At 38.5% G+C, this 26,764-nt stretch overlaps 1 protein-coding gene across 2 annotated transcripts in view; it reads left to right on the top strand.

Annotated features, from left to right (window-relative positions):
- Positions 1-26,764, top strand: part of Abca13 (ATP binding cassette subfamily A member 13) — a 439,574-nt gene that overhangs the window by 234,997 nt on the left and 177,813 nt on the right. For both annotated transcript variants that reach the window (XM_076938134.1, XM_034509530.2), the window contains one exon: positions 20,899-21,004. In XM_076938134.1, coding sequence (XP_076794249.1) covers positions 20,899-21,004 — 106 coding nt within the window. The remainder of the gene's footprint in view (positions 1-20,898; positions 21,005-26,764) is intronic.

The following is a 26,764-nucleotide window of genomic DNA, read 5'->3' as shown; positions in this document are numbered from 1 at the left end:
TAAGGTGCCTCACTCCTCTCCATGGACTTCAGTTTTGGAGCTATGTTCACATACTGGGTAAACAAATGTCAGATGCTCTACCACCTACATGGTATTGAATGCTGGCCTGCTTGCTTCCTGTCATACTCTTTATTCTGCTCCCTCTTTACTCTGATACCTGACATTGTCAGTTCCTGAGACTGAACTGAGAACACCCACTACTCAGTGCTGTCTCATCAGACTGGCCAGCCAGGGGTTTGCTTGTATTTCCTATGAAAAAAAAAATGCTGGTCTTTTAAACCTACTAGAAGATAATCCTTATATGTGTCTGTAATATTACCTCTACATGTGAGCTACAGGTAAACTTAATTTTACTTTGCTAATTAGCTATAAAAAGTGCTGCACATTAAAAACTAACAGAAGAACAGAAAATTAAAATTGAGATGGGCAAGGAAGCACTGTGATAGCCTCTCTCATTTAATTTACCTGTTTCATGAATAATATTAATGCCCAATTAATTTCCTTTTTCCTTTCCTCTCCTCTCCCCTCCCCTCCCCTCCCCTTCCCTACCTCCCTCCTTCCCTCCCTCCTTTCCCTCCTTTCCCTTCTCCTTCTCCTCCTTTCCCATTCTCCTTGTCCTTTCCCCCTCCCTTTCTTTTCCTTCCCTTCCCCTTCCCTTCTCTTTCCCTTCCATCCCTATGTCTTCCTTCCTTTCCCTTCCCTCCCCTCCTTTCCTTCATCTCCCCTCCCCTTTCTTTCTTTCTCTCTCTCTCTCTTTCTCCTTCCTTCCTTCCTTCCTTCCTTCCTTCCTTCCTTCCTTCCTTTCTTTTTTCCTTCCTTCCTTCCTTTCTTTTTTCCTTCCTTCCTTCCTTCTCCCTTTCTTTCTTTTTGGTTGTTCTCGGTAGGCTTCATGAATCTAAACCACATACATAAACTTTAGATGACTGTAAGAATTAAAATAGCTAGTTTTGTAAGTTAGATTGAACATTAGAATGGATTTAGGGGTTTGTGGTCCCAAAGCCAATGCAATCCTTGAAAAGTCATTCATTGTACACCTGTCTCCCTTCCTCAGCAGTAGTAATGTTAGTTCAGGGATCTATAGTTTACTATGTCCAGTAAACATAGTCCAGCAAATGTACATATTTGGTATGAGGAGTGAGAAAGAGAGGAGAGAGGGGGCAGGAGGGAGAAGTCATACCTATTTTATTTTTATTATAGTGGATAGTTGTTATTATTCTACTTTGCTTTTATAAGTTGTTGCTGTTAATTTCTTATTGTGCCTACTTTATAAACCAGACTTTACCTTAGGCATACATTAGGGAACAAAAGTACAAATGCAATTTCTGTAACTATGGGTTTAAGTAATTATAGGTTGCAACTATTCAGAAATAGCACTGACTGTATTGAGCGTATGCAGACTTTTTATTGTCATCTTTTCTCTGGAGATTAATATAGCAATTATTTTTCTATAATGGCTACCTTGTATCTGGCATAATATGTAGTCTAGAGATGAGTTGTTGTATATTATACAATTGTCGATAGTTTAAATTTGAACCCTGTACTATTTTGTATAAAAGGCTCAGGCAACTCTGAATTTTACCCTCTATACTCACCCTCTATGAATATTTGATGACAACTATTTGAACTATTTGTCTGTAGAACTTAGGCATAAAGTAGAATTACAATATTGATTACAGAATAAATCCTCCATAGGCAAGGGAGGACTGCTAAGGTCCATAACTGACAGTGGCCATCATACAATTTGTCTGAAGTTAATGTCCATAGATGAGTACAAAACAAGAATATAGACAGCTCTGTAAGGTATCTGCCTTTCTATTTAGAACACCATTAAGTCTTTATAGATAGTATTATTTCTATTTCTCAGTGAGAAATCTGCACCTTGATTGGCTTTCTTTACCCTGAGTCACACATGGCATAAATGTTGGATCTGCATCCAGACTGATGCCTTCTGGCAGTGAATTGCATGTGTTGAAAATGGATGGTCTTGGCAATGCTCTCTATTGTTTTGACTAATAGGGCAAGAGAATGCCAGTTCCCACTGCCCCCACCCTGTCCTTTTTGATAAAGTAAGTATGTAGAACATACAGAATGAAGAAAATATAAAACAGTCTAACAAATGCACATGTTGTCTATGAGCTGCTTTCTGGAGTCAGTGATTGCTATAACCATGACCCCATATCATGCTGGCTATTTTCTGCTTTTGTTCCAGAAGCCTTTATACAAGTCCAACCTGGGAATAAAGTCTGAAAGTCTGACTTTCCACTATTAAATCAGAGCTTTCCCCTTGTCCCCTCATTGCCCACTATCTTTTCTTCATGATACTTGTCCTGATAAGTTCTGTGATTCCTTTGAGATTGCCCAAAGAGATGGAGCCCTGGAGATGAGGGCATTGTGATTCCCTGCTACCCTCCAAACCAGCAGCATAAAGAGTACAACATGTTCTGAGTGCTTGCCTAATGGGTATTTGCTGAATGACTCATGTTAATCTTCAGAGGAACAATGACAAAAAACTGCACACATTCAGTATAAACATCGTGTTCTTTCTGAATAGGTGCAACCTGAAATTACTCAAACCCACAAATATAGAACCTATAATTTATACATGTTTCAGAAGACATGGCTACCTTCTGAGACTAGTTACAGTACAGAGAGCATCAGCCTCACCATGGACAGTTCTGCTTCTAAATACTTATTTCATTTTATGTGTACAGATGTGATGTGAATATATCCAAGTGTATATATGTGAACCACATGCAGGCATGAACCCTTAGAGGTCAGAAGAGCATGTCAGATCCCCAGGAGTTAAAAACAGTTGTAAACTACCATGCAGAGGTTGAAAACTAAACCTGAATTCTCTGGACTTAGAACTATCTACATAGGGTTTGGAGCAATGGCTTTGTGGATAAGAGCACTGTGGCTCTTGCAGAGAATTCAGAGGGTGTGGGGAGAGGAACTTTTTTATACTGCCAAGAAAGTCCATTAGAGGAGCCACTGTAGAAATTAGAGTGGAGATTTGTCAATACAACTACCATGTGATTCATCTGTATCACTACTGGAAGGCCTCTAAGTCATCATATCAGAGAGGTATTTGTGTATCTGTGTTTACCAAAACACTACCCACAACAGACAAATTGAGTGAGTAACTGGTATAGTTGCCCATTAATTGATGAATGTCTTTTTAAAAAATCTGTGGCAGATGCACATATTGTAGTTTGATCCAGGTGATGAAATTATGTTAATTGTAGAAAAATGGGTGCAGCTAGAGATCGCTAGGCTAAATAAAGACAAGCTATACCAAGAAAGAACACTGCATTTCCTCTTATATTCAGAATCTAGGCTTTAAAAACAGATTTGAAAGGGGGTATTATTTGGGAAGAGAAGGGGTACCAAAGAATAGAGGATAGGAGAGGGTATATAGAATGAATTTAAGAATACAATTTATTTGAATGACTATTTCATGAATTATTATGCTATTAAAATCTAAATCAATGAGTAAGCAAACACATATACAAGAAACAAAGCAATTTTCATTGATATTCTGAGTATGAAAAATTATGGTTACATGACTTGGGCAAAAGAGTCAAAATGGTAATGCCTCCTGTCATCTGTGGGGAAACTGTCACCTCTTTAGAGTGACAGTGGAATGAAATCATGTCCATGCTCCCAAGTTCACTTGACCTTTGGAGACTTTTGATAGATTAAAGCCTTCCCTGCACCAAAATAGAAGACCAGGGCACATCTGAGCCTTCTTTTCTTTGATTGCATGATTCTGGATTGGTCAGTTGTATTGGCTGCAGGCAAGTTTACAGGCCTGTGGTTCCCTGAATTATATACTCAAATGTGGCTAAAACACCAACTGTCACCATTTCGAGTGTTTGAAAAACAGTTCCAAGTATTGGACAAGAAGGCTAGGATTTGAATGGCGGGGTGCTTGAGGCAAAACTGTCAGTTTCTCTATAGATACAAAGTGCTGCCACCTTCAACTATGGTTTCATAGTCTAGGTCTTTCGGACTGGAAGGTCAGTCTGTTCTCAGTCTCTGTTGGTTTACTTGCTGTTTTGCTGTTTTGCATTGCCTAGTACTGAGAAACTGAGCTCAGCTTAGGGCTAAAGCAAGCAGGAGACCTGTGCATGTTGGGGACGAGTCAGTTATTTTTGATGAAGACGTCTTATCATTAAAATTACATATTCTCCTCAATATGCAGATACTTATCTACACTTGCACCTATATTTCAGGAAGAGTGGGCATTCCTTTCATGTAATTAGTGTTCTATGTATATAATCAAAAAGGAGACTTTGAGAAGTTTGTTAATCTTTATCAGGAAGAAGAATGAAACTAGGAAATGCTTGCCTTTCACCTTTTATGAGTTAAAGTACTTTAAAACCACTAGGCAGGTCTTTGTCTTCTGGGTGGCTGCTTGGCTCTGAGATGCTTGGTTAACTACTGTGGTTTTAGGTCTTCATTTCTGGGCAGAAGCTTAGCTCTTAGATGCTTGGGTGGCTACTGTGATCTATGTATCTATCTGTGTTACTACAAGGAGAGACCAAAGAAAGGTTGATAGTTATAATTTTCACTGAAAGGCATATTTATAAATAAGATGATTCTATGCTTTTAGTATGCATACTCCTCCTTTCCTTTTTTCTGACAGACTCTCAGGTCTGCATGAGTTACATGTGAAATTATAGTGGAGAGTCTGCTGAGCCTAGGAGAGCCAGCTCTGCTGCCTGCATGCTTGCTTTGCTTTTATTATTCATAGAAGCAGAATTTTTCTGGGTCATTTTTTCTTTTTATAAGTGTTATTTTATGGGAAACTAAGGTAAATAAAAAAATCCACCATGGTGAGCTATAGAATGCTGAGGTCTGTGGAAACTAAAGCCAACAAGGACACAGTATTGGTCAATATTATATTATTACATCATCGTCATCGTAGTCGTCACCACCACAACCACCACCACCACCACCGCCACCACCACCATCACCATCATCTTCAGAGTTCTATGCTCTTAGAAACCTTTAGATACAAGTCAGAGCTATGTTCTGTGTTTTGTTTCCCCACCTCTAGGGTAATCATGATGCAGACAGGGAGTCCATTCTGGATAGAGCCTGACAAGGTGCCTTTGATACTGCTTGTACTGAACAATGGGAAGGGTGGAGAGTGAGTGCTCCAGGTGCCAGTCTGGGACTTAGAGCAGTTGAATGAGAAGCCTGCTTCCACATCATTACTTATTCATGTGCTCACATGACACAGTGGCTCCAGGCACTCAACCCCGACCCATGAGACACTAGCAACCACAATGTGAGATCACAATAAAAATCACAATGTGAGATTCAATGGGAAGAAATTCAGGGCATAGTGTGTCATTTCAGGATGATGCCATCCCCCCCCACCTTTTTTTATATCCAAAATAGATTTTTTCTCACAGAATAGATCCTGATTGAACTTCCCCTCCTTTTATTCCTGCCAGTTCCTCCCTACCTCCCTTCCCGTGCTGATCCACCCCTTTATGTCTGTCATTAGAGAACAGATTTTTAAGGATAATAGTAAAAGATATATATGTATATTTTAATATGATAAAACAAAACCCAACACATCATATTTGGACAAGACAGAAAAGAAGACAAACAAGAAGAGCCACAGGGAAAGACAGAGATGCAGAGACCCACGTGTTTGTCACTCCGAGATCCCATAAAAATATTAAGCTGGAAGTGTTTTTATGAGTTATGGAGTTGTCGTCTTCAGCACTGAGCCTTTGCTGTCAGTTTGTTTAGAGCAATCTATAGATTTGGCAACAGCCTGGGTTGTTTGGGAGTTCCTACTGAACCTTTTGGCCAACAACTCCATTAAACATAATGCAATCTAGGTACTGGAAACCTCATTTGGTGACAAAAATGTCCAGTTGTGGTTCTGGATACCCCATTATCTGGTGATTTAATTTAGATCATTTTCATATATGCAAAAATCTACAAAGCTTCCTTTCAATACTACCCTTCAGAACTCAATTTTAACTGCCTTTCTCCATATGCATTTTCTTATCCCCCCTTCATCCTCCTTAACACTTGATCCTCCCATCCCAGTCCTTCTCACCCCATCCATCTACCTTTTTTCCATCCATCCATCCATCCACTCATCCATCCATCTGCCCATCCATTAATTCATTCATAAAACAACTATCCATCCATCCATCTATCCATCCATCCATCCATCCACCCACCCATCCACCCATCCATCTGTCCATCCATCCTTCTGTCCATCCATCCACGCATTTATCCACCCATCTACTCATCTACCCATCCATTTCTCCATCCATCCACAAATATTTTATTTACCTTTCCTAAGGAAGTCTATCCAGTCCTCACCTCAGGTCTCCTACCCTATACTGGATCTTTGTGGTTCCATGGATTATAGTTTGGTTATAAGGAACTTAATAGCTAATATCCTCTTATAAGCGAATACATCTCACATTTGTCTTTCTGAGTCAGGATGATTTTTTTCTAGTTCTACCTATCATTTACCTGTGATATCTCTCTCTATCTCTCTCTCTCTCTCTCTCTCTCTCTCTCTCTCTCTCTCTCTCTCTCTCTCTCTCTCTCTCATCTTCCAATGGGGATGATAGTTTCTTGTGTAAATGTATTGTTTTCTTTATCCAGTCCTCTATTGAGAGACAACTAAGTTGTTTCCAATTTCGGCCTGTTATAAATAGAACAGCAATGAATGAGCATGGTTGAGCAAGTGTCTAGTAGGATGAAGTATCCTTTGGGGATGTACCTCAGAGTTGTATAGCTAGCTGTATCTTGAGATAGATTGATTCCCACCTCCCTGAGGAACTACCACACTGATTTCCATATTGGCTGTACAAATGTTGAGTCCAACAAGCAATAGATAAATGTTTCCCTTGCTCCACATTCTCACCTGCATGAACCATCATTTGTTTTATTAGTCTTAGCCATTCTGTTATAAGATGAAATCTTAAACTGGTTTTGATTCACATTTTTTTGATAGCTAAGGATGTTGAACATTTCTTTAAGTGTTTCTCCTCTGAGAATTCTCTGTTTTAGGTATGTATCCATTTTAAATAGGATTATTTGGGTTTTTTATATACAGTTTTTTAAAAAATTTTTTATGTACCTTGGATATCAGCCATCTATCAAATATATAGTTGCTAAAGGTCTTTTCCCATTTTATATGCATCAATTGTCCAAATGATGGCTTCCTTTGCCATGCAGAAATTTTTAGTTTTAAGAGGTCCCATTTATTAATTGTTGATCTTAGTACCTCTGCTAATGGTTTGCTAAAAGTCTTTTCAGTGCAGTAATACTATGTTATTCCCCACTTTCTCTTCTATCGGGCTTAACACATCTGGTTTCAAATTGAGGTCTTTGATCCATTTTGAGTTAAGTTTCGTGCAAGGCAATGAGTATGGATCTATTTGGATTCTTTTTAAAAATCAGATGTTTTATTTATTTGCATTTCAAATGTTATCCCCTTTCCTGGTTTCCCCTCTGTAAACCCCCATCTCACTTCCTCTTGCCCTGCTTCTATAAGGGTCCCTTCCACTGACCTACCCACTTACATCTCACTGCCCTAGCATTCTTCTATACTGGGGAATAAAGCCTTCATAAGACCAAGGCCTCTCCTCCCATTGATGCCAGATAAGGCTCTTTAAGCTCCTTCAGTCCTTTCCCTAACATCGTCATTAGGGTTCCTGTGCTCAGTCCAATGGTTAGCTGTGAGCATCCACATCTGGCAGGATCTGGCAGAGCCTCTCAAGAAACAGCTGTTTCAGGCTCCTGTCAGCAAGCACTTCTTGGCATTAGCAATAGTGTCTGGGTTTGGGGTCTGCATGTGGGATGGATCCCCAGTCTTTCCTTCAGTCTCTGCTCCACTCTTTGTCCTTGTATTTTGTTTAGACAGGAGAAATTCTGAGTTAAAATTTTGGAGATTGGTAGGTGGCACCATCCCTCAATAGGGGTTTTACCTAAACTCTGGATATGGTTCTTCCTCCTCTTTGTGGGTATTTCAGCTAATGTGGGGTCCTAAGAGACTCTTGCTTTTCTGGCATCTTGGACTTTCTGGTTGCTACCCCCAGTTACCCATCCTTCATTGCCACACACATTTATTCAATTTCCTGACTCTCTGTACATCTCCTACATCTCCTCTCATACCTGATTCTTCCCATCGTTTCCCCCTCCCCCTCTTCTCTGTCCAACCCCTACTTCCCTTAATTATTTTGTTCCCCCTTCTAAGTGGGACTGAAGCGTCCACTCTTTGGTGTTCCTTCCAAACCAAAGCTTCATGTGGTTTGTGAGTTGTATCTTGGGTATTCCACACTTTTTGCCTAATATCCACTTAACAGTGAGTACGTACCATGTGTGTTCTTTTGTGACTTAGTTACCTAACTTGGGATGATATTTTCCTGATTGATCCATTTTTGCCTGTGAATTTCATGAAGTCATTGTTTTTAATAGGTGAGTAGTATTCCATTGTGTAAATGTACCATATTTTCTGTGTCCATTTCTCTGTTGAAGGACATCTGGGTTGTTTGTAGCTTCTGGCTATTATAAATATGACTGCTATGAACATAGTGGACCATGTGTCCTTGTTATATGTTGGAGCATCTTCTGGGTATATGCCCAAGAGTAGTATCGCTGGGTCCTCAGGTAGTACTATGTCCAATTTTCTGAGGAACTGACAGACTTATTTCCAGAGTGATTGTACCAGCTTGCAATCCCACCAGCAGTAGAGGAGTGTTTCTATTTCTTTACATCCTTGCCAGCATCTGCTGTCTCCTGAGTTGTTGATGTTAGTCATTCTGACTGGTGTGAGGTGGAATCTTAGGGTCGTTTTGATTTGCATTTCCCTGATGATGAAAGATGTTGAACATTTCTTTAGGTGCTTCTCAGCCATTGGAGTTTCCTTAGTTGAGTATTCTCTGTTTAGCTCTGTCCCTCAGGTTATTTGGTTCTCTGGAGTCTAACTTCTTGAGTTCTTTGGATATTAGCCCTCTAATGTAGGATTGGTAAAGATCTTTTCCCAATATGTTGGTTGCTGTTTTGTCTTGTTGACAGTGTCCTTTGCTTTATAGAAGCTTTGCAATTTTATGAAGTCCCATTTGTCAATTCTTAGTCTTAGAGTATAAGCCATTGGTGTTCTGTTTAGAAATTTTTCCCTGTGCCCATGTGTTCAAGGTTCTTTCCCACCTTCTCTTTTATTAGTTTCAGTGTATCTGGTTTTATGTGGAGATCTTTGATCCACTTGGACTTGAGCTTTGTACAAGGAAATAAGAATGGATTGATTTGCATTTTTTCTACATGCTGACCTCCAGTTGAACCAGAACCATTTGTTGAAAATGCTGTCCTTTTTCCACTGGATGGTTTTAGCTCCTTTGTCAAACATCAAGTGACTATAGGTGTGTGGGTTCATATCTGGGTCTTCAATTCTATTCCATTGATCTTCCTGCCTGTCTCTGTACCAATACCATGTAGCTTTTATCACTATTGTTCTGTAGTACAGCTTTAGGTCAGGAATGGTGATTCCCCAAGAGGTTCTTTTATTGTTGAGAATAGTTTTTGCTATCCTGGGTTTTTGGTTATTCCAATTGAATTTGCAAATTGCTCTTTCTATCTCTGTGAAGAATTGATTTGGAATTTTGATGGGATTGCATCTCATCTGTAGATTACTTTTGGCAAGATGGCCATTTTTACTATATTAATCCTGCCAATTCATGAGCATGGGAGATCTTTCCATCTTCTGAGATCTTCTTCGATTTCTTTCTTCAGAGACTTGAAGTTCTTATCATACAGATCTTTCACTTGTTTGATTAGAGTCACACCAATATATTTTATATTATTTGTGACTATTGTGAATGTTGTCATTTCCCTAATTTCTTTCTCAGCCTGTTTATCCTTTGAGTATAGGAAGGCTACTGATTTGTTTGAGTTGATTTTAGATCCAGGCACTTTGCTGAAGTTGTTTATCAGCTGTAGGAGTTCTCTGGTGTTAGTTTTGGGATCACTTATGTATACTATCATATCATCTGCAAATAGTGATATTTTGACTTCTTCCTTTGCAATTTCTATCCCTTTGACCTCCTTTTGTTTTCTAATTGCTCTAGCTAGAAATTCAAGTACTACATTGAATAGATAGGGAGATAGTGGGCACCCTTGACTAGTCTCTGATTTTAGTGGGATTGCTTCAAGTTTTTCTCTATTTAGTTTGATGTTGGCTACTGGTTTTCTGTATATTGCTTTTACTATGTTTATGTATGGTCCTTGAATTCCAGATATTTCCAAGATTTTACCATTAAAGGGTGTTGAATTTTGTCAAATGCTTTCTCATCCTCTAATGAAATGATCATGTGTTTTTTTTTCTTTGAGTTTGTTTATGTAGTGGATTAGATTGGTAGATTTCCATATATTGAACAATTTCTGCATCCTTGGGATGAAGCCTACTTGATTGTGGTGAATGATGTGTTTTTGGATTCAGTTTGCAAGAATTTTATTGAGTATTTTTGCGTTGATACTTATAAGGGAAATTGATCTTAAGTTCTCTTTCCTTGTTGGGTCTTTGGGTGGTTTGGGTATCAGTGTAGCTATGACTTCATAGAATGAATTGGGTAGTGTTCCGCCTGTTTCTATTTTGTGCAATAGTTTGAAGAGTATTGGTATTAGGTCTTCTTTTTTTTTATTGGATATTTTATTTACATTTCAGATGCCATCCTCTTTCTCCATTTCCCCTCCCTAGAAAACCCCTATCCAATGCCCCCTTTCCTTTTTGCTTTTATACAATTTACGTTTTGAAGTAGAGCGAGTGTCCAGGTGTTCAGAGGTCTCTATAAATTGGCTAAGTTTTAGAAACTATGATTTGTACTTCCCACAATTATAGTTAACTCAGTCATTCTGGATTTCTGATGGGGTTGAAAACATATAGCTATTGACCTTAAGAGAAAAGATTTGAGTGGATGGTCGTCAGCTGACATTCATCCTAAAGCCAGGTTCAGAACTAAATGTTTTAGTTAGAATAGATGACAGAGGAGCTGGTTAGTCAACAAAAGGATGGACTTGGTATTAAGACTATCCTGTACCTCACTGGTACAAATTGGCATAATTATGCTCTACTTGTATTTTGAGAGAAAAGTTTCATTTTAACAGGAAGGGTGATGTGTAGGAGGAGCTAAGGTAGGAGGAGTACTGAGAGGAAGAAAAGGAGTAAGAAGAGGGGAAGAAGAAGGAGAGGAGAAGCTAGGTGATGAAAGAGAGAAAGGGGGGGGACAGGGAGGCAGATATTCATGTATCTCCACCAGTCAAAGATAGTCGTTATATCTAGGTTGGTCAGTGGGTTACACCTCTGATTGAACAATTCCAAACTTATAAAGCCTATGATTAACATTATTTAAAAAAAATGTATAAATGCAAAAAGGAAAAGGGGGCATGGGATAGGGGTTTCCTAAGGGGGGTGGGGGTGGGGGATGGGGATAGGGGATGCCATCTGAAGTGTAAATAAAATATCTAATAAAAATGTTAATAAAAGGCTTTATAAGTTTGGTAATGCTCAATCAGAAGTGTAACCCAATACCCAACCTAGATATATCAACTATATTTGACTGGTGGAGACACGTGAACATCTGCCTCCATGTCCCCCCGCCCCTTCTCTCTCTTTTTCTCTCTCATCACCTAGCTTCTCCTCTCCTTCTTCTCCTCCTCTCCTTACTTCTTCTCTTCCTCTTGGTACTCCTCCCACCTTAGCTCCTCCTACATATCACCCTTCCTGTTAAAATAAAACTTTTCTCTCAAAATACAATTAGAGCATAATTATGCCAATTTGTACCAGTGAGGTACAAGATAGTCCTAGGTAGTAGGTCTTCTTTGAAGGTCTGAAGGTCTGATAGAATTCTGCACTAAATCCATCTGATCCTGGATATATATATATATATATATATATATATATATATATATATATATGTATGTATATATATACACACACATGCACACACACACACACACACACATATATATATATAGTTAGTTAGTTAGTAGACTTTTAATGACTATTTCTATTTCTTTAGGGGTTATGGAACTGTTTAGGTGGCTTTCATAGTCTCTGCTGAGAAGTCTGGTGTAATTCTTATAGGTCTGCCTTTATGTGTTACTTGACCTTTTTCTCTTCTAACTCATCTCAATTCCTTTGTGTCAGCCACCAACCCACATAAACACTATCCATGACAACTTTCCAGTGGCCACACTAGATTGCCCTGCCTGTCTCTCCAGACCTTTAGAACTCTACAAACTTACCAAGCCTCAGAGGGTGAGTGAGATGGAACTAAACTGAGCTGTACCAACATGCTGAAGTTCCAGGAAATGCCTTACATTTTTCAAATGTTAGGTTAGGTTCACCACTGTAGTATGACTTATAAAAATTCTTTTTCTATCATAAATATCTCTATTTGTACTTAGTATCAAATTTTATTTTCTCCAATATTTATTTGTGATTTACATATATTCCATGTTTCTGGAAATTTCTTAATTCTCTTTTCCTTTAACCTCTTTTCTTAAAAATATATCTTTTTTAATTAATTTGCATACATTAAAATCCAAGCTATTAATTTATTAACTGCATAGAGCATTGGATTCACTTCTTTCTAAATACATAGGTCTTTCATTCTAATTTCCTTCTTAAAGGAATAATGAACCTGCCTGACACATGTCTGCACATTGTTTTGTCTTTGTTCATATTCACCTCCCCCCCTTACTCATCTTAACAATAGCAACAAGAAGTAATAGAACAACTGCTCTGTTGCTCTAGGGGTGTAACATGCATCTCTTCAACTGCTTGAAGTGATTTTTTTTTCTTTTCACATTTTGTACATGCTGTACTTTTCACATAATAGGTCCTAAATAAATATTGATTTATTAAATCTGAATTATTTCTTCTGGACTCTATCATAGAGACACATGTAGTTTTAAAAATGTTTCTTTTTTTTAAGGGAATACACCAACAAGTGTTAAAATACCTAAAATACATATGAAACTTAATGAAACACAATATAGCATTATCTTTGAATTGTTTTGAGAAAGCTATCTTAAATTGCAAAAAGATTAAGTGTCTTTAAAGAATTTTCTTTTGTTTGGTGTAGTCTGTCAATGTCTCTTTACAGGAGCATTGACTGCCTTCTACTGTGGCTATCGACCCCCAATTAGGTGACTCCTCTGCGTGCTTTCTCTTTGTTTATCTGCATTTGCCTGATAACTTTCTTGGAATTGAGAAAACTTGCTAAGTAGAGTTTCTGACTTTGTAACTAGAAAGCAGATTTTGCTTTAGGAATACAATAAAAATTTAAAAATAAATTATGGTTTCTATATCCCTAAGTTGATATTTGAAATTGGATTGTACTTTAGCTTCATTAATAGTTGACAGAGTAGATAAAGATTCCAAGTCTGGGATCCTGAGTGTGTCTCTTAGGACACATATGATGGAAAAATTTGACGCTAATAAGCTGTTCTCTGACACCTGCACTCTTTATGTCACATACATACATGTACATACACAAACACCGTACAGTGGATAACTGAAATAAGTGTAAACAAAGAAACATTTTCTATTCTAATGCTTGAAAATAAGGAAGATGCTGTTAAAGAGCAGGTTTTCCCTGAGAAGGATTGAGGACCAAGAACCAAGGACATCAGGAGAGCTTGGCTATACAGATGGGGTTCATTTTCAGTGACTTTGAAGACCAGTCACAATTTCTTGTGTAATATAAATATAGTGAATTTTACTAATGTATTTTCTTTTGTTGTGTGATTTTTATTTCCATTCATTCTAGGCAGGGACTCACATGATAGCCCAACATATCAAGGACCTTATGATGTAGCACAGGCTAGATTTTTTTGTTCATTTGAATATAATAATATTGTAGGAAGATAAGGTGACTGATTTCTTTTAACCTGTCAAGTTGTGGAGAATGAGTCTCTCTTGCCCCTCTGCCAGTATGGTTTTAGATTTCTGAGATTTATTACTTAGGGAACCTTACATCAAGCAGCACACAGAGGCAGAATCTTAGAATGTGATAAAAATGAAGTCCAGAGTGGGACTTGATCTGGTTTAAAATTGTCTTTCTTTTTTTCTTTCTTGGGGTCAATTTCTAAGAATAAATAATGACTATCTAGTTTAGCCACTGAAAAGAAAAATAGGACTTCATCCAGAAAAACAAAATCGCAATCCAGAGGCTGTGGATAGGGTTCAACGAGTAAGGGCATTTATTAGATATGGGTACCCAAGTTTGAACACCCAGCACCCATATAAAAAGCTGCTCATGGCTACAATTGCTTCTGTCTCCAGCTTTGGTGACAGAGACTGGCAGATCACAAGAGCTTCTTGGCTAACTAGCATAGACAAATTACAAATCTCTTGTTTAATAAGGACACTGTCTCAAGGCCACAGCCTGGTGAGTGACAGAAGGATAAACCTAAAGTCCTGCTTTGGGCTCTACTTGTACATGCACAGACATGCTCACTGCACACTCATGAATATGTACTCCAGTCTCACAAAACACTAACACAAACAATAATAATGATGAAGATGCAGTCCAGGATCATGAGCTGCAGTCCTTTGGATGCCTCATTAGTTATCACCTGGAGGAATTCTATTTTCTTTTCTCCCTGACTTTAGTACTTCTGAGCACTATAGAGTAGTCATGTGGCACAATGATTTAAATGTGGGTTTCTCCTATCTCCCTGAGAGTAGACTACTCTATTCTTATGAGGTAGATGTCTTGAAAATTCTAGGGCTTACTTTGTAGTAAAGTAGGCTTTCACTCAAAAGTAAATTACCTTCTTTGTTTTTTGAGGACATACTTTAGGACTCCCTCACTTCCTTTCCACTACCACTGTTTTTTTGGCACCTTCCAAAGTTCCCTGTCTGAATTAGTTATCATTAGGGAGCTTACCCTGGGTTATCTTCACAATTCTGTCTCTTTTCCATGCTTAGAGGTCTCTTTGATGATTTCCCCACTTGGACCAGTGGTGATTCATGGATTCTACTGCATTCATCCTTTCCAGTTCATTCATTTCTGAAATTTCTTACTTTGATGCTTAAACCATACCAGCTTCAGCAGTGACAGGTCCTTCACATTTCCTTTTGTGTCTTCTAACAGTCTTCCTTTGAACATATTTTACTGTCTGGCAAGGGGAACTGCCCTCGCTCACATTATGGTGGCTCAGCAGGGCTGATTTTCCAAAACATCCTGGTTGTTCCAGCTATTTGGTAGAGAGGTAGTTGGTGGCCTTAGGTTCTGTCTTGGATAAAGCACAACCCTTTTCTTTTTCTTCTCTTTTTGCCTAAATATTGAAATGGAAGATATCAATTTTATTTAATAATAAGCATTCATTCATATTCCCTCTGTGATTGTTTCTGTCTTGTCTAATTGATAGTGAAAAACTTGATTCTTGGGAGATCCTGCTTGGCTCCAACTCCAGTATAATATATATATATATATATATATATATATATATATATATATATTATACGTATATATATGATATCCAGCATAATATATAACTGAAGTTATATATCATTAGGTCTCTTTGATGATTTCCCCACTTAGAACAGTGGCAGGCAGAGAAGACCAGAGGACCATAATGACCAGAGAAAGGCAGTGAAGGCAGAAGGTTTTAGATTTCTTGGGAATGTGTTCTCTTTCTCTATCTCTGTCTCCCTCCCTCTTCTCTCCTTCTCCTTTCATCCGTTTCTCCTTTCCCCTTTCCTCCCTCCCCCTTTTTATCTTCCTTTGTTTATTTTCATCAAAATACAACCTAGTTACTATTCTGAGGAGGCTTCAATTTTTTACTTAAGTCTTCTTAATTTAAAAGTCTCAAGATCAAACACTTCTGGTTGCTGCCTGTGATCTAGACGTTGTGGTTTCAGTCCATCAGGTTGGAGTCCTGGAGCTCGTACTTGACACCTTTGCTTTATAAAGAGCAATTTGGGGGTCCTGGAGACCCTGAGTCTGACTTATAGTTGATTTTTTATACCTCATCTAATTTATCACACCCATCCTGCCCTGTACAGATGAGCCAGGGAAGCCATCACATTTTCCACCATCAAGAAATAGAGTTTTAGTGTTCTGCATTTTGGCATCTACTACCCTATCTATTGTTTTTCACTGTCTTCGGGGTATCTGAGCATATAGACAGTCAACAGTTTTGCTTCAAACATGTTCTGATGGCATGATAAGATAAGTAATAAGTCCTCTCAAATAGTCACATCCTAATTTCTGGACCCTGTAAATGTCACTTTGTAGAACTTAGATGAAGAGAAGCACCACTATTTTCTGGATGGAGCTAATATAAGAGGATAGGTTTGTAATAGATGGTTACAGAATGCTCAGATAAGACACACTGATAGTGTCATACAGCAGTGGCAGCAGAAAATGGTTCATGGAGCTACAGTCCAAGGCATGGAGGCAAGTGAGTATGTTCTTTCTAGATTGGGGTTCAAGAATCTCATTTTATACTATGACTTACAAAATCACGAGGTAATGGATGTGTCGCCCTTGGTTTCCAAGCTGTGCATGATATGACAAGGCAGTCATCCCAGAGCAGTGGGTGCTTCTTTTTTTTTTTTTAAAAGATTTATTTATTTCATGTATGTGAGTACACTGTAGCTGTCTTCAGACACACCCGAAGAGGGGATCAGATTCCATTATAGATAGCTGTGGGCCACCATGTGGGTGCTGGGAATTGAACTCAGGACCTCTGGAAGAGCAGTCAGTGCTCTTAACCACTGAGCCATCTCTCCAGCCCCGCAGTGGGTGCTTCTTTATGATGATAGAGTACTGTTCGGTATAACTCACTGTGTGGTACAATAGTTTTGGCCAGAGCCCTGCATTTGGGAGAAATTCTTAGTAACTCCTGTGTCTTATTTACCTGAGATCTTTACACAATGTCATCTTTTGCTTGTAGAAAACAAAAAGAGATACAAAACTCTATCATTTAGGAGAAACTGAAACAAAATCCAGGCCATGCTGTAATTTAGTTAAAGTTTGGCAATTCTATCTTTGCCACTGTCATCAGTCAGCCCAACTCTGTTTTCATTAGAAGGCAGGTCGATCTCATCAGTTTCTCTAGCACCTGCCAAAGGCAGGGGGTGCTGACCATATCTGGGTATAGTCCATCACACTGACACTTTGAGAGTGGATTGTGCCTGGGGTCAAACACTATTTGCCAGTACCCTTTAAACAGAGAGTGCAGCCGATGAACCACTGCCCTCCAGCCCAAGGGATTGATAGCACTATCAATATACAGATGGCACCAGACTATGGTAGCAGGCATATACCCTGAAGCTTCTCCTAATTAAGGAGACATAAGTTTCCATGTGAAGAATCTCCAAACTGTTGAATTTATTTTCCTCAAAAAATAAAAGAAAAAAAGGACAGAAAATCCCTAGCTATTGCATTTAAGGCTATATTGCTTTCTGCTCAGATTTTTCTCTTGCTAGTTAGTATCTTTGGGATTTTAACCTCAACATGGCATATTTCATATCTACTTATTTTGTTTGGATAAATATAGGAGCAGTGTGAGCAGTTGTGAAGACTTGTTTACTTGAGATGCCTGATGTAATCTTTGTGAGAGGCAATAAGATTAGAGATGATTATCCAACCCTTTTGTATAAAGACAGAGAGTCATGGGTAATATTTGTTCCATTTCTCCTCTGGCTCCTTTTAATCTACAAGTGAAAGAGAAATCATCTAAAGAACAAGACAAGATATACAGATGTGAGGCTCTTCTATGCAAAGCATGCAAATACAAGATGCTTCATAGACTAGAAAGTTAGCTCTACCAGACGACGTCCTATGCATGGGCTCATACCTCCTGTAGGGGTGTGTGCAGCAGAAGGCCTTTCACAATTTTACCTATAATGAGAATTTTTACAGTAGTTCACATCTCTTCATAAATGGAGAGATGAAGCAAAATTGATTATCTTTTGTAGAAAACCTGTGTCAAATGATAAGGAATATTTTGAACTGAAAATGGCAACTTATAGTTCCAGAACCTAGTAGAATGTTGGAATCCTTTTCATATATTTTGTTTTACTAAACCCTGACCTTTCCCATCCTGTTCTAGATGCTTGGGTTCCATGAGATTGTTCCAAAAGTCTGCAGTAGCAGACTGACTGCTTCTATTTAGCACAGGGTTTACAGATCCAAACTGCAAAGGCATATCCGCACCAGAAGCCCAGACCTTTGCCTGCAGGATTCAGTTTCAAGTTGTTTTTGAGAAATGTGACCCTTTTATTCTGTCCCTTGGGCTTTTTTGACATTTTAGTCCCTGAAACCCTTGGTCAGTGTGCCTGCAGCTAAGGAGAGTCAACACTAGATGGCATTCCTTTCCTCCTTATGATCTTGGATTTGTTGTTTGCCTCACACATTCCTGAGCTGAAGAAACACTGGGCACACAGCACCCAGATACTGCTGCCTATGTGCCAAATGTTCTGATAACACACCCAACTGCCCTTTGAGATTGTTTCGGGAAAACCCATGTCTTCTTCTTCTTTCTCCAATATGTACAAACATACAAACAACATGTATACATTCAAAGTCGTAGACACATACATATCCATCTGCATAGATGTGTGTGTGTGTGTGTGTGTGTGTATGGTGTGTGTGTGGGGGCTGTGTATAAGAGATGGGAGTTTAAAAAGAAGGCATGAAATGTCTGTTGTATGACTGTTGTAAAATGCATCTATTGAAATAAAAATATGCTTCATGATATAGTTACAAATGGACAACCATCAAATAACATTTTCTTTCAAAATAAAACTCATAGACTAGTTCTCATTCAGTGAATAATTCTCAGCTCACACTCTTGTTTCTAATTTCAGTCTATGTGTATGTGCCTAGCGAATGATTAGCGTGATAATCCTCCAAGCCTTCATCTACAGCGGGGATAGCAGTACTTATCTTATTAGATTGATTTAAGAATTACATAATGAAGCCTCTCATGTACGGTTGTCCTCTGGCAAATCAGGATGAGACAGCATGAGCATGTTACATGCCAGGCATGGTTCCCATCAGTCTCTCTTATAAATACATTTATTACTTTCAGTGGTCCTATAACACGTGTCTTATTATTACCATTAAGTCACACAGTGATGAACTAATGTATCCAGGGATGTATGGCTGGCATATATGCACTGTTATTCTAAGTTATTGTCAACACTGTTTTCATTTGTAGTATAAAATTATTTTTAAATTTATATTAGCATTGCAGCTTTTCCTGGAGATCTTGTTGGGAATCAGTAGTGTTTGTTATCTTTCAATGGAGAGAACAACTTAAGATCTAACAAAACCTTCTGACCTTGAGCAGTGTTGAAGATACGACTTTTACTCAGTAGGATTCTGTCCCACTAATTAACCACATGAAGAGAGAGTATAAACCTCTCCCTGTGGGCTTGTTCGCTCTCTGCTTCAGTCTCTGGGGCCCTCTCCATGTGTCTTCCTCTGTGGAAAGGGTCAGACCAGGATGGAGTTGATATGCATGACTCTTTGCTTTTTTAAAGGAACCAGACTCATGATGCTTTGTATTATAAGTCAGAAGTTCAGGAAGAGAGTGGACATGCTGAGCATGAACTAGTTGTTGGACAGGCAGTGAGACTAAGACCCTAGAAGTGTGGCCAGGACCAGAGGGACCTGGATCTCTGTGGATGATTTTGTGGTAGATATGTGCAGAGATGGGCGGGATGGAAGCATATATGTATGATGGCTACATGGACAGCAGATTGTGCTTCTCTCAGCAGTGAATTTTGGCTACAGACATGATGATAGTTCAGACAGTGCCATGCATCCAAGTTATGCTCAAAGCCTCTTCAGCCAGAATCTACCAAGCATGGACAGATGTGGTCATCACTGGTTTTACAAATGAGACACTCTCATAGCCCGGGTGGTGAGCGCTGTGTCTGTGGTCACAAAGTTGGCCCAGCACTGTCAACAAGAGAGCCTGTGCTTTCTTCATAAAGTGGCACTGCTACATGGCTGAGTATCTTTAACCCCTCTTAGATGACTGATCCTTGATGTACATTGGAGGACCTTAGTTCAGCCATTCCTAAGTGTCCCTCAGGTCTACAAATGCAGCAATGGTTTCATTGTTCCTGCACACCACAGGTCCTGCTGTCTTGGCTCATACTCACTTTCCCTTCACCATATTTTTGTTGATTTCAGACTCATCTCAGGGTTTACACACATCAAGCTTGGTCTTCTTCCAGCTCTAACTAAATAGTGGCACCAATAAGTCACAACTTAATTGCCTTAGTGACATGGTATATCAGAACCCCCGGGGGACATATATTCATTGGGTGGTTTTTATAGATGAGTTTCCAACCACCCTAAATAAACCATATTATTTAAATGTGTGACTCCTGAGGGTATTTTGTGGTATTTATTTATTTACTTACTTATTTATTCATTTTCTCATTAATTTATTTTTTTTGGATTTTTCTTTGTTTTTTGTTTTTGGGGTTTTTTGTTTTTGTTTTTGAGATTTCTAAGATGCAGGCACAGTGAGTTGCAAACTCAAGTTGACTTGATTTGAGCATAGGTGCTATTTCCTGTCCTTTTCCCACCTAGTATGCTTGGTGAATTTGACCAGCCTTGCTCATATGTGTAGCTGCTTCAGGTTCATGGTCTCATTTCTGCTAGATTTATATCCTATGTGATGGAGGTTATCAATTATATTAGAGAATCCCATGCTGTCTTAGAGTTATACTAATTAAATGAATGACAAATGAAACATAGGATGTATTTGGTATGTGTTGTTATTACCTAATGGGTGATTGAGACAAAAGAAGTGCAAATAAGTGTAATTTGTAGAAATGTAAAATATATGTATTTCCTTTATCTTAATTCCCCAAAGGTGTTTTTGATGCTTCTGCAAGATACCAACAAAATGTCTTATATCACTCCAGACAACAAAGTAGAGCCTCAGAATGAGAGACCTGTAGGACCCTCTCCTCGCCACTGTAAGTAGTGTAGACTTTTGCATTTCTCTTTAAGGCAAAAGGCTACCAACCTCATTTAACACCATTTTTTTTTTTAAAAATGCCTCATGATGGGGCAGAACTAGGTGGTCTGATCACCCTGAGAAAATGTATATCAGAGTTGGTTTATATCCTGGCTTGTAAAGGGCCAAGATTATCTTTTCTGAAAAACATGACCTACTTATCAAAAATTGCTTAGTTTATGCAATTAGCATACTGGACCTTGCTTATCTGGGTTTATCATAACCATATACAGACCATGTCATATATATGAGGTGTAACTGTATACTACGAATAATGGGTTTATGTGGCTTATGGAAGCCTCAAAGATGAGACTTGTGTTCATAAGCCTGTGTCCCAGACTTTGCATACAGCCTTCAATTTGACCAATCTTGCTCACATGTGATGCTGCTGCAGGTTCATGGTCTCATTTCAGCTACATTTGTATCCTATGGGGCTTCTTTGGACAAGTTTCAGGAGCTGAACAGAAGCTAGGTTTGGTTTTCATAGGTCAGACTATGGTTCTAGTTCAGTGCACTTCCAATCATACGTTAGCTACAACTCACCAATACACATGGAGCCTGGGTCTAGAGATATAAAAGGTGATGCCTCTTCTTCAGAAACTTCAGACTTTGGGAACACAGACCTCTACACCACAGCATAAATCACAAGAATTAAAGCTGATGTGGTGATTGAATAGCAGAGTCTCCCCAGTACTGTATGGATGTTGCAAATGCCTCATCTGTTCTCCTTCTCTTGATAATATCAGGTATAAGACACATACATTGATTGTCAAAATTGATGTTCAGTTGGTTTCTAACGATGATGTTAATTTGCATTTCTATAACAATTATGTCAAATATCCCTACTGTTCACAATGTATTATTGAGATACAATTTTATTAGCCACAATTTACCCATTTAAAATACTCAATTCAGTGTTCTTTTACTCATGTGCATCCATTACTTCACTCTGTCTTGGACTGTTCTTATTAATTCTTCAGACAGAACATTATGTCACTTATCCATCACTCTGCAGGTTTCCCATTGCTCCAGCTTTAAGGGACTTCAAGCATATGTCTTATCATTCCATATTAGCCTGCTGTTGACATTTTATGTGGATGAAGGATATAGTTGGTCCTTGTAACGAGCTTCTATGAACACATTTTTCTTTCAGTTGCCAAGTAAAACTTCAATTGCATGTGGGTACCACATTCTTCTTTCTGTTTATCAGTTGATAAAAACTTGGGTTGTTTCCAATTTTTCTTTTGCCATTAGAACATGCCCCTAACATACCAAACTAATGTTTGAATTAATGAAGAAACTAATGTTTGGTATGTGCTTTTAAGTAGAGATACCTATGAATAGAATTGCTGGATCACATGCTTAACCATTAGAGAAAGACTCTTATCTGTCTATACCTCATATTTTTACCAGCAGCGTTAAGATTCCAATTCCCCTTGTCCTCACCAATACATTGATTAGCAATGCTGGACGTTTCTTCATAGACTTATTGGCTGTTTAGTAAAATTTTTGAAGAAATGACTGTTGCTATTAATCACATCAATATCTTATTTATTCTTTGATAATTTCATTTATACATGTATATAATGTATCTTGGTCATACTCACCCCCACATTTTCCCTCTAACTTCCTCCTGTGCCTCACTACATTCCCACCTTCATGTCATCTACAATTAAAAAAATAACTCACCGAGTCCAATTAGTATCGACCTAATGCTTATGGGTGTGGGATAATGCACTGAACCTTGGCAACCTAATTCTATACCCCTAGAATTAGCTGATTTCCCTTTCTCCAGCAGCCATCCATTGCTAAAAGCTCCTTAGCTAGAAGTGGCTCCCTTCCCAGCCATACTGGAAGAGTGATTGGTTCTATCTGTAACAGCAATGTCACTATTGTACTAGAGCACTAATCTTTTCTAAGATCTCAGTATTGTAGTATGCAAGGTCCAAGGCTGGGTAAAGCCATTACTACCTTTCCCCCTCCTGTAACCTGCATAGTACCTTCTGACACTATGATAGCCAGAACAGAGGAATTTTCTCAGTGCATTCCAGCTTGATTTCACTATGCCATGAAACCAAAGTGGTATCTTCAGCAATGGGGTTTTATCATTTAGTTATGGTGGACAACAAGAGCAATGACAACAGATTGTGTTCCTTTGCAGGAATTCTGGTGCCTCCTCGACCAATAACTTGAAGAGGGGTATCCGTGTTTGGCACTGATATTTTCATTCGATAGCTCAGGTCTGATGAGAATAGCATTGCCCATTCCTGCACTGCCACCATTCAAACTCTTTTAAATTACTTTTTAAATCAGCTTACAAAATAGTGGGTTTACATACATCTTAGGTTTGGTTAACTTGCTTTCTCAAATTAGTTTTCAAGTGGTTTCAAGCTGTTGCTTGTGAGAGTTCTTCATGTGTTTATGGATATAATTCATGAATATTCTATTTTGTGGGTGGAGTCACCTATTTGCGTCTATCCAGTCCATTTGTTCAATAGTTTATATACATTTGTCTTTAACTCCAATTCCTTACTGTCCTTACTGTCCTGGCAATGGATTTTCTGCCCATTACTAAATGTGGAATATTGATGTTTCTTACTGTTATTATGGAAATGTCTGCCTTCTCTTTGGTTTTTTTGTTGCTTTGTATGTTTACAAGATGTATTGCTTGATTCTTATGTGTTTGTAATTGTCGTGTCAACTATGATTAAATTTTTTGTATGAAAATTTCAGTAGAATATTCCTTTTCTCTCTCTTTTTTTTAAAAAAAAATTTATTTATTTATTTATTTTTACCTGAAATGCTGCTCCCACTCCTGGTTCCCCCCTCACAGATTCCCTCTCCTCATAGCACCTCTCCTCATCTCTGAGAGAATGGGATGCTCCTAGGTATCTCTTCACCCTGGCGCATCAAGTCTCTACAGGATTAGGCATGTTGTCCTCTCCTACTGAAGGCAGACAAGGCCATCCTCTGCTTCATATATGCCAGTGCCTTCAGCCCAGTCTGTGTATGCTCTTTGGTTAATGGCTCAGTTTCTGAGAGATCACATAGGTCCAGGTTCTTGACAGTATAAGTCTTCCTTTAGGGTTCCTATCCCCTCTAGGGCCTTCAGTCCTTCCTGCAACCTTTCCGTAAGGGTCCCCGACCTCCATCCAACGTTTAGCTGTGGGTATCTGCATCTGTTTCAGTCAGCTGCTGGGTAGAGCCTCTCAGAATACAGTTATGCTAGGTTTCTGTTTGTAATCATAACAGAGCATCATTAATAGTGTCAGAGATTGGTGCTTGTCCATGGGATAGGTCTCAAGTTAGGACATTTCTTCAGTCTCTGCTCCATCTTTGTTTCTGCATTTTATTTTATAATTTTTTAAAGACAGGACAAATTGCCGGGCAGTGGTGGCGCACGCCTTTGATCCCAGCACTTGGGAGGCATAGGCAGGCGGATTTCTGAGTTCAAGGTCAGCCTGGTCTACAGAGTGAGTTCCAGGACAGTCAGGGCTACACAGAGAAACCCTGTCTCAAAAAGCCAAAAAAAAAAAAAAAAAAAAAAAAAAAAAAAGAAAAAAAAGAAAAAAAAAAACAGGACAAATTTTGGGTTGAACCTTTTGTAGGTGTCCTTATCCTTATACTGGGTGTCCTGCATGGCTACAGGAAGTGGCCCCTTCAACTTCCATATCCCCACTGTTAGGTATCTCAGTTAAGGTCACCCACATTGATACCTGGGAGCCTCCCCCATCCCAGGTCTTTGGGACTTCATAGAGATTCCTCCCACCCACTAATCCCCTGAAGCTGCAGATTTCCATTCATTTTCCTGGTCCTCTGAGCCTCTCCTCTGTTTTTCCCCACACTTGATCCTGCCCCTTTCCTCTCTCTCACCTACTTCCCCCTCTTCCTCTGCCTCCCATGATTATTTTGTTCCCCCATTGTAAGTGAGACTCAAGCCTCCTCACTTGGGACTTCATTTTGGTTTAATTTCTCTGGGTCTGTGGGAAGTATCTTGGGTATTCTGCACTTTATGGCTAATATTCCCTTATCAGTGAGTACATACCATGCAGATCCTTTTGGGTCTGGGTTACTTCATTCAGGATGGTACTTTCTAGTTCCATCTATTTGCCTGCAAGGGTTATTTCAGTCTTCTTGTGTCTGTTCAGGCTTGCTTTGTACCTGATAATATGATTATATGGTCAATTTGGAGAAGGTTCTGTGAGGCACTGAGGTTTTGCTTTTTGTTTCTTAGATACCTGTTAAAATTATTTGGTTCATTACGTTTGTTAGTTTCATTGTTTCTCTGTTTAGTTTCTGTTTCAGTGATCTGCCTGTTGGTGAAAGTAGGGTGTTGAAGTCGCCCACTATTATTGTGTGGGGTTTAATGTATGATTTGCACTTTAGTAGAGTTCCTCTTATGGAAGTAAGTGCCCTTGCATTTGGGGCATAGATATTCAGAATTAAGATGTCATCTTGGTAGATTTTTTCCTTTGATGAATATGAAGAGTCCTTCCTTATCTCATTTGATGACTTTTGTTTGGAAGTCTATTTTTTTTTTTTTTGATTTTAGAATTTCTATGCCAGATTGTTTCTTGGGTTCATTTACTTGAAAAATCTTTTTCCAGCTCTTTACTCTGAAGTAAGTGTCTATCTTTGTTTCTGAAGTGTGTTTCTTGTATATAGCAGAATGATGGATCCTGTTTATGTTTTTATGTCTCTCTGTTAGCTTGTGTTTTTTTTTTTTTTTTTTATTGGTGAATTGAATCCATTGATATTGTGAGATCTTAATGACCAATTGTTGTTAATTCCTGTTATTGGATGTTGGAGGTGGTTGTGTGTGTGTTTCTTTTCTTTTAGTTTTGTTTTGAGATGATTAATTTCTTGTGTTTTCTAGGGTATAGGTACCCTCTTTGTGTCAGAATTTTCCTTCTAGTATCCTTGGTAGGGCAGGATTAGTAGAAAGATATTGTTTAAATTTGGATTTTCATGGAATATCTTGGTTTCTCCATCAATGGCAATTGCAAGTTTTGTTGTATTTAGTAGTCTGGGCTGGTATCTGTGGTCTTTTAGAGTCTACAAGACATCTTTCCAGGATCTTCTGGCTTTTAAAGTCTCTGTTGAGAAATCAGGTGTCATTCTATTAGGGTTGCCTTTATATATTACCTTTTCCGCTTGCAACTTTTAATATTCTTTCTTTGTTCCGTACATTTTGTTTTTTGGTTATTTTATGGCAGGAGGAATTTTTTTCTGATACAATCTATTTGATTTTGTGTAAGATTCTGGTATGTTTATAGTCACCACTTTCTTTAGATTAGGGAAGTTTTCTTTTAATTTTGTGGAAGATATTTTCTGGCCCTTTGAATTGGGAATCTTTACCTTCTTTTATTCCTATTATTCTTAAGTTTGGTCTTTTCATAGTGTCCAAAATTTTCTGGATGTTTTCCATTAAGAGATTTTTACATTTGGCATTTTCTTTGACTGATGTATTAACTTCTTCTATGGTATCTTCCTTTCCTGAGATTCTTTCTTCCATCTCTTGTATTCTGTTGGTGGTGCTTGCGTCTAAATTCCTGTTCTCATTTCTAGGTTTTCTATTTACAGGGTTGCCTTTCTTAGTGTTTCCTTTATTGCTTCTGTTTCCAATTTTTAGATATTGGATGATTTATTCATTTTCTTAACCTGTTTGATTGCATTTCCTTGTATTTCTTTAAAGGAGTTGTTTGTGCATCTACCCGTT

The sequence above is a fragment of the Arvicanthis niloticus genome, chromosome 7 (assembly GCF_011762505.2).
Source record: "Arvicanthis niloticus isolate mArvNil1 chromosome 7, mArvNil1.pat.X, whole genome shotgun sequence".
NCBI classification, from domain to species: Eukaryota; Metazoa; Chordata; class Mammalia; order Rodentia; family Muridae; genus Arvicanthis; species Arvicanthis niloticus.
This window is presented reverse-complemented; position numbering and strand designations above follow the sequence as displayed.